Source organism: Patella vulgata, chromosome 1 (genome assembly GCF_932274485.2).
Source record: "Patella vulgata chromosome 1, xgPatVulg1.2, whole genome shotgun sequence".
In the NCBI taxonomy this organism is placed as follows: domain Eukaryota; kingdom Metazoa; phylum Mollusca; class Gastropoda; family Patellidae; genus Patella; species Patella vulgata.
In genome coordinates, this window is record NC_065879.2 from 1,195,001 (window position 1) to 1,203,169 (window position 8,169).

An 8,169-nucleotide genomic window follows, 5' to 3' on the forward strand; every position below is an offset into this window, starting at 1 on the left:
CAGACCTTGTGATACAGCGCGCACGTGCTAATCATTCGGCCATCCAACCCCCATGTAACTATGGTTAGGGCACGTGATTGTTGACGAGATTGTAGGTTAGTTTAGGGTAAGAGTTAGGGCTAGTTTCAGGGTTAGGGTTTGGATTATCGCAAACCCTGTTTACATCTCATGGCCTTTGACCAAACTTGAAGTTGGCCTTATCAAATAGATGTACCCCTGGTGAACTTACTGGTCAATCAAATTACCTGTACTGATTTCCGAGCTTCGTTTTTTTTGGGCGAATTATTGATAATTTTAAACCCTAAGCGCACATCGGCCGCATAGGTAATCCGGCCCTGTCAGTTACATTTGATGCCATTTTGACACCCCATCAACACCGTAATATGTTTGCGATTATTTTCTAGGTTGTTAAATACCATGCAGAAAACAAAACAAAAGTAGCATGCGAAGTGATTACAAAGCTTTCCCGTGGACGAATAAAACCGGGTGGTGAAGAAGTATGGGAAGGTGAATCATTGATGGTACCCCAAGTACCGGTTTCCAGATTGCCTGCTTGTTCTTTTATTGAAATATTTTATGTAATTACGGTAAGGCAGTAATTTCGCATCTTATCATAAATTAAACATACATTATGCAAGAGCTAAATCTGTCTATTAAAGGTCTTTCTTTAGGCCTGAAGTGTTATATGAATTATTAAATAGACATTAATTAACAAAACAAGATAATAATCAACTCTCGATGGCATCGGTTACTCGAGGTATTAGCTAGATTAGAACGGTTCGCTATTTAAAAATTTAATTTAAAAATGGGAAAGCGAGACTAAGCCCTGAATATACCAGTGCTCTGGTTACCACTATGCACACATCTTTTCACAACTACAAACAGTGATAACTTGGCTCAGGATAAAGTAATTTGAATGAAATTTTCAGTAGTTTCTCTTTTTTTATCATCTATTTTTTAATTATTATAGCAAGAATTACCAACCCTTTATTAACTAATGTATCTTTAAACTATAACACATACTAATAATTACTTGTAATATGGATGGGAAATCTTCCTTTATTCTTTTCGTTGAATAAGCAGATTGGTTTCCCTCTGGTAGATTGGGTGGAGCTAAACCGTGCAATAACTAGACATTTTCAATGTTATTGCACTCTTTTGCTGGTTTACACTAGTTTTAGTAGAAATCATATAGAGAAGTGGGGTGGATTTTCTGTGCAATAACAACACGCATATTGAGCAGGTGTCAATGTTATAAGTCATTTATAGCACGCTTCATTCGCTAACAGGTTTAACACCCCGGTCTACGGCCTCTGTGGTTAAATATGTTAACTCATGAAAGGCCTCCCATTATTTAATTATTTTGGCGACATTTTGAAGCACAGTCACATCTTAGAGTTTATCGGATTGTCCGAGAGAAATACTACTGTGTACAGACCTTCAATAAATTTTATCTTAAAAAGATGAGTAGCGACTCCCCCCTCCCCCCCCCCAAAAAAAAAAACACCCTCACAATCTGATTAAAACACAGATCCTATTTCGTTTCGTTTTTTATAAATCAAAATTTCGTTTTACTTGTCTTTACTACACTAGGACCTGTAAGAGTTGTTAAATAACGTCAACGCTGATTGATTAATCAATATCTGACGTCATAGGGTCAAAAACCGCTCATGACCCCTGACGCGACCTCCCAGTACAACTGGCCAGATCTTCTGTATTTTAATCAGACTCACACCCTCAATAATCATCAAAAAGTTTAAGGAAAGAGTCAGAAACTATGGGAGATACTTTTAGCATACTTTAATGCCTTTGTTTTACAGTTTATAGCTCGCTAGCCTGGAGGTCGGGTGTTCGATCCCTGCATTGGCCGAGAAAGTTCATCCAGATTTTCCGGCGTGGTTCTCCCTTGTCAGTGATGCAGGACGGAGGGGCTGACAAGGAAAGCTGTCTAGTCGTTCGGATGGGACGAAAAACCGAGGTCCCTTGTACACATTGGCGTGCACGTAAAAGATCCCTTGGCAGTTGGAATTCGATATAAGAGTAGGCCGTAGTGCCGCTGTCCGGGCAAAATTTCCCTCATAGCACACTGTATGGCGTATGCCCGTCTTCATTAGCCCAGGTTAGGAGCAGAACAGTAGGACGTTAAACCCAATTTCATTTCATTTCATTTACAGTTTATAGTCGACGTGGGTTTTCTTAATTCATGCGTAGAACTGAGTAAGGATATTTTAATTGGGTCTGTTCCGCTACGTATCGGTGATGGACAAAGAGAATATGACCAACACAGCCACCCTTCTGGTACAAATGATGGTATCTTGCAGTCAAAACCAGGGAAATTAGAAAAGTCACCCACTACTTTATCCCGTCCTGTTACCCGTGAGTAGACTTTCTATTGTATGTTAGATTATATATTCAATAAAAGGCTTAATCTCGCTTTAACTCCGTAATCTTATCAAGCCCTTCAAGTAATACCTTGCATATTTCGGCACTAATTTCGATTGAGGATTTACCCAGCTTGAGAGCCTATCAGATACCTCGATCATCGCGAATACCAAGTCTCGCGCTTTCCAGCTAAAATATCTACCTGTGATAATCGAGTTGCAAAGTTCAGGGTTCGTTCAATGTCAAGGTTTCCGTGGAGGTCGCCATGTTTGATTTGAACGTGTTTGTGTCACAACCTCTGATTGGACGCTACAGTTCACGTGTCTGCAGTAAATGGACATAACGTATTTATAAGTTCGGAATTGTAGGGCAATCTAGCAACGTCCAGATGTTGCTTCAGAAACATGGTTAGATTATAATTCTCCCGTCAAAAGTCAAAACCTAGTACGTAACTCACATTTTTTATAAAAATTGAGTTAGGACCAAATTTGTAGTTACTAGGATATAGGCTTCCTGTTGTACTAGATATTCCAATCTTTTGATTTTGTAAGCAGTAACACCCATGACACAACCTAGCAACTTCCTTCATTTGCCTAGTATGCCACAGAAAAACCTAGTAACTCAATAGTCAAATCAATGGATAAGCTGCGGTTTAATATTCATTCATTACATTTTCCTTTGTTTTCTCAAAATAAGAAAAATGTGAGTTACTAGGTGTTGCCTTTTGACGGGAGAATTGCGGTTAGCAGCCTCGTATGTGGGATTTCTTATTACGCTAGTTGTTGAGTGCGTATGTAGCCTCCTGTCAAGAAATTAAAATTTGCTAAATCAAAAGTGTGCATAAAAGGCTAGGATCCCATTCTTAAACTGCTCGCGCGTGTCCGTCAAAATCTTTGGTGGCAAGGACTCATGTCATCGGGAATATTAATCCACATGGATGCAACTGCTGGCATGTTGAATTACCCTACACATTGAAACATGGTCGTCACCCAGGGCCGTCTGTCCTCCGCGGTTGTTTATGGGCGCTCTAGAGACTAAAGTTAATATTATATTTTAATAATTTCTGATGATAACTTTCTGATAATGTCTTATAACTGCTGTTACTACCCGCAAAAGAATAAATATACGACAACTCTTGTCGACTTAGCTGCTGTGGGCGTATGTAGGTCTATGTTTCGTCTTTATCTTTTTAGCACCACCATCCTATGATGAGGTTGTATTATCTGAAAAGCACACGCTGAACAAGTCGTGCCCTGACAATTAAAAAAGCCAGAATGAAAGATGTGTTTGATGTTATTGTCTACCTCGGGGTCTTGGTTTAGCTTGGTGCCTAGTTTAGCTTGGTGCCTAGTTTAGTTTGGTGCCTAGCTTTGCTTGGTGCCTGGTTTGGTTCGGTACCTTATACTTTTTTTTTTTATCTTAGTTTTGATATTTTTGCCAAACAGTGTTAGACAATATACAATACACTACATTTATTATAATATCACCATTATAATACCATTAATATTGTTAAAACAAATATATCATTAATATTGTTACAACTAATATCACTCCATTATTGTTACAGTAAATATCACCTTTATAATACCATTAATATTGTTACAGTTAATATTGAATGTTACAACAAATATCACCATTAATATTGAATGTTATAACTAATATCACCATTAATATTGAATGTTACAACTAATATCACCATTAATATTGTTACAACTAATATATCATTAATATTGTTACAACTAATATCACCATTAATATTGTTACAACTAATATATCATTAATATTGTTACAACTAATATCACCATTAATATTGAATGTTACAACTAATATCACCATTAATATTATAATATCATTAATACTGTTACAATTAATATCACCATTAATATTGTTACAACTAATATATCATTAATATTGATACAATTAATATCACCATTAATATTATAATATCACCTAGTAATTATTGCGTAAAGGTAAATATTCGTCATTCCTCCTTATTGAAATAAGACTACTTGCGTAAAGTTAAACATCGGCTACTTTCTAGATATGTAAACCTTCTCATTACATTTACAGAAGACCGACTTTATCGCCGGTGAAAACCCGTACTATACATGGACAATGGACCTTTAATAGAGCCTATATATATACATTGTATATTCTCCTCTAAATATATTTATAAAACATAAATTTATACAGATCGAATATGCTTGCAAATGTACTTTTAAAAGATCACCCCGATTTTAATTGTTGAACCGTTGAATAAAATATGTTTTTTGACAAAAGAAAATGGGGTTTTCATTATTTGTTTGTGGGGGGGGGGGGGGTAAGGCTTCCTATGCGTTGGCCGACAAAGTTCCCCGGAATTTTCCGGCGTGGACTCACCTTGTTATAGTGGGACAGGACAATTGGTGTGCACGTAAAAGAACCATTAACATAATTTGAAATAATATTAGGCAGTAGAACCACTGTCCGGGTAAAATTTCCCTCATGGCACACTGTATAATGGCGTATACCCTTCATCATTATCCCATTCGGCGCAGAACAGTAGGACGTTAAACCCCATTTCATTTCATTTTTTTCTTCCTTTTTTCTACGCCCGCATCCACCTAGGTAATATCTCAGCCAATTGTTTATATGTATGTCTTTAATTGGGTTTGCTGCAGACTCTCTGCAATTTAAATTAAAAACATTGATATGGATATACTACTTCTGAGTTTATTAACATGTAACGTTTCGATACACATACAGATATCGTTATCAAGAAAATAACGATATCTGTATTTCTATCGAAACGTCGCATGTTAATAAACTCAAAAGTGTTTTTAATTTGTAAAATCTTCTTCTACATGTATATGTCTTATAAGGATTACCTCTGCAATTTATCGATGAGATGAGATTAAGAAGTAGACCGAATAAAAACTATATCGATGCGCCTTGAGCAGTAACTTTAATGGATCTGTGCGCTATATAAGAACTCATTATTATTATTATTATTATTATTATTCCATGTCTGTTCGATTACTTTTTTGCCTGTTTGGTGGTTGTTGTTGTTATTTTTTTTTTTTTTTTGGGGGGGGGGGGGTAAGATTCAAGTGTCTAAAACTTCACGGTGCAACTTTTTCTGACAAGTTGTGGCTTTAAAGTGGAGTTGCTTCCCTTTAGTGAATTTTCGTTCGTAGTAATAATAACGACGCTTTCCTTTAGAATCAGAGGCAACTAGCAATTTTCAAGGGAGAGAGAGACAATAATTCGCTTGTGCGTAGTGTTCTTAAGCAGTGGGAAAAACCCGGAGGACCCGGAGAAAACCCATGAGGTTGGACAGGCGACCCTACTCCTTGTCATGTACAACCGTGCAATCGAAACCGCGCCAGTTGTCTCAATGACAAACCTTGTGATACATCGCGCACGTGCTAACCATTCGGCCATCCACCAACCCCCCCCCCCCCCCAATTTGCTAGGGAATGCTTGGATTTGAATGACTGGGTGAGCACGAAATATGGTAGTTTGTTAGAGGGGTTGGGATAAGCTCTCCTGATAAAATAAAATTCAACCTGATCGCTACCAAAATTCCGTGGAATGGTTGAAATAAAATGATCTTTTAGAGACATTTAGTAACTGGATAGTGTAATAAACTATAACACATACTTATAGAAGGACAATTACTGATTTATTTAGGCGACGGTTTGAAGAGTATATTAGGGTTAGGGTTGGGGGCCTTACCCCAGTATTCTCTCTTCGAAACGTCGTCTAAATAAAACAGTAAATGTCCTTCTATAAGTATGTGTTATAGTTTATTGAAATAGAATACTTATGAGTTAAATTGATTGGAGATCATTAGACACGAAAGTATAAAAAAGATTTTGAACTCAGTTGTGAGTATCAGATGTTAGTCTTATATATTGTTACAAACCTACAAAAATTAATTCAGCACACAGTTTATTTCCGTTCTTATTAAACAAATACATGTATATGTTAAAACATTGAGTATAATCTCAGAATATTTGATAGTCGATAATCAATCCCATAGTAATTCTCTTTCTTTAAGATACTTATAAATATGTCAAGTATCATGGACAGTAAATTATGCATCCACATTATTTTATTTTTCTTGAGAAGAGTAAAAAGACGTTTAAATCTAAAGTAGTCAACAATAAGATCCCTTGGCAGTTGAAATTCGAAGACTGATGATCGGAAACAAAGCTGATATAGTACAGGAACGCATACATATGTAACCATCGTCCGAAATGACCGACTCTTTCTCTAGCCAGTTTGTTCTCTGACATGTTGTGATGGGAGCCATGGTGGCTAAGTGGGTAAGACGCTGGCTCGCTAGCCTGGAGGTCACGTGTTCGATCCCCTGCATTGGCCGAGAAAGTTCATTGGGATTTTACGACATTGTTTCTCCTTGTCAGTGGTGCATGACGGAACGAAAAACAGAGGTCCCGTGTACACATTGGCGTGCACGTTAATGATCCCTTGACAGTTGGAATTCAATATAAGAGTAGGCCGTAGCGCCGCTATCCGAGCAAAATTCCACTCTTATGGCGTATGCCCGTCTTCATTAGTGTGAGCAGAACAGTAGGACGTTAAACCCCATTTCATTTGATATTGTGATGTTTGGTTTTTAGAGTATAATACTCAGAACGATAAGGTCTGCTTTTTGTTAGTGAAAAGTCTGACGTTTCGAAATAACGAAACCACATGTTAGACCAGAAAAAAAACTCGCATTGCGTTGAAAAGATTTTAACCCTCAATTTCATTCCACGTTAAAGGGTGTATGGCTCTATTTTTTGGAACCCTAAATGGTTCTAAAAGCACATATTAATGTAATATGAATGTATGTAAAGTAATTTATATTCAATTTGTTTTAAAAACACATTGTAATTTCTAATCGATTATGTTCGGTGAAATACGTGAACAGTCCAAACTGAACGACAAATCGTTTACGCCTAATCAGCCCATTCTTGGCGTTTTTTTTTTTATATTATTATTATTATTTTATCATTTGTGAATCAACCATTACTATTTACTGTCGCCTTGTAATTTAGGATATGTATTTCTTTGTTAATTGATTTTGTGCCCGAAACGATATGGTACACGACTCGTGTGTCATATTTTAAAACGTATATTGTGTCTTAAATATTGGATATAGGACCCCACATTTCCACGGCCATATAACAACATCGATATGGATTGAAATGGACCAATATTGAATTCTAATTCGTGTTTTTAATTTCGAATATTATGGAAAATATTGAGTTAAAGACTTAGCTCTTTTAAATTAATTTTTGGTTTTGCTCGGCCAGTTTTGAACATGACCCTTATTTTGTTTTGGGTTTATATATTGTTCTCTTTTTTTAGATGGTCGGTGGGGCGGGGGTCTATTGGGGGGGGGGGGGGGTCTTTTCCTCTTTTCCATTGGGGGGGGGGGGGGGGTCGGGGGGTGGGCGTGGCGCTTTTAGCGCTTTTAATACGGTTAAAAGATTATTTCAGGCTATTTTTTTAATTGACTAACCCCGACTGTTTTAACGAGAATCAACTCAGCGGTCAAAATGAAGAAGTCGATTAGGCTACATGGAAACTATACAATCGCCATTAAAGGGACAATAACACTCTTGCTGGCTTGAAAGCTCCAGAAAATAAATAATATCTCTATCTAAGTACTAGATGTTTAAGTGTCCTACCTGTTGTGTAAATTATCCATTACATCCTATTTTACTTGTCCAGAGGGTTCGGAAATATTTTTAAATCGAAGTTTCATTTGAAAATGTTTACGTTAGACGTTTCCAA

At 36.9% G+C, this 8,169-nt stretch overlaps 1 protein-coding gene across 2 annotated transcripts in view; it reads left to right on the plus strand.

Moving 5' to 3' along the window:
* The window catches only part of LOC126808546 (arrestin domain-containing protein 2), a 9,185-nt gene extending 4,519 nt beyond the window's left edge, over window positions 1-4,666 (plus strand). For both annotated transcript variants that reach the window (XM_050533387.2, XM_050533388.2), the window contains 3 exons: window positions 405-587; window positions 2,175-2,376; window positions 3,576-4,666. In XM_050533387.2, the coding sequence (XP_050389344.2) occupies window positions 405-587; window positions 2,175-2,376; window positions 3,576-3,646 (456 nt within the window). In that variant the 3' untranslated portion in view covers window positions 3,647-4,666. The remainder of the gene's footprint in view (window positions 1-404; window positions 588-2,174; window positions 2,377-3,575) is intronic.
* Window positions 4,667-8,169: the final 3,503 nt, after the last annotated feature.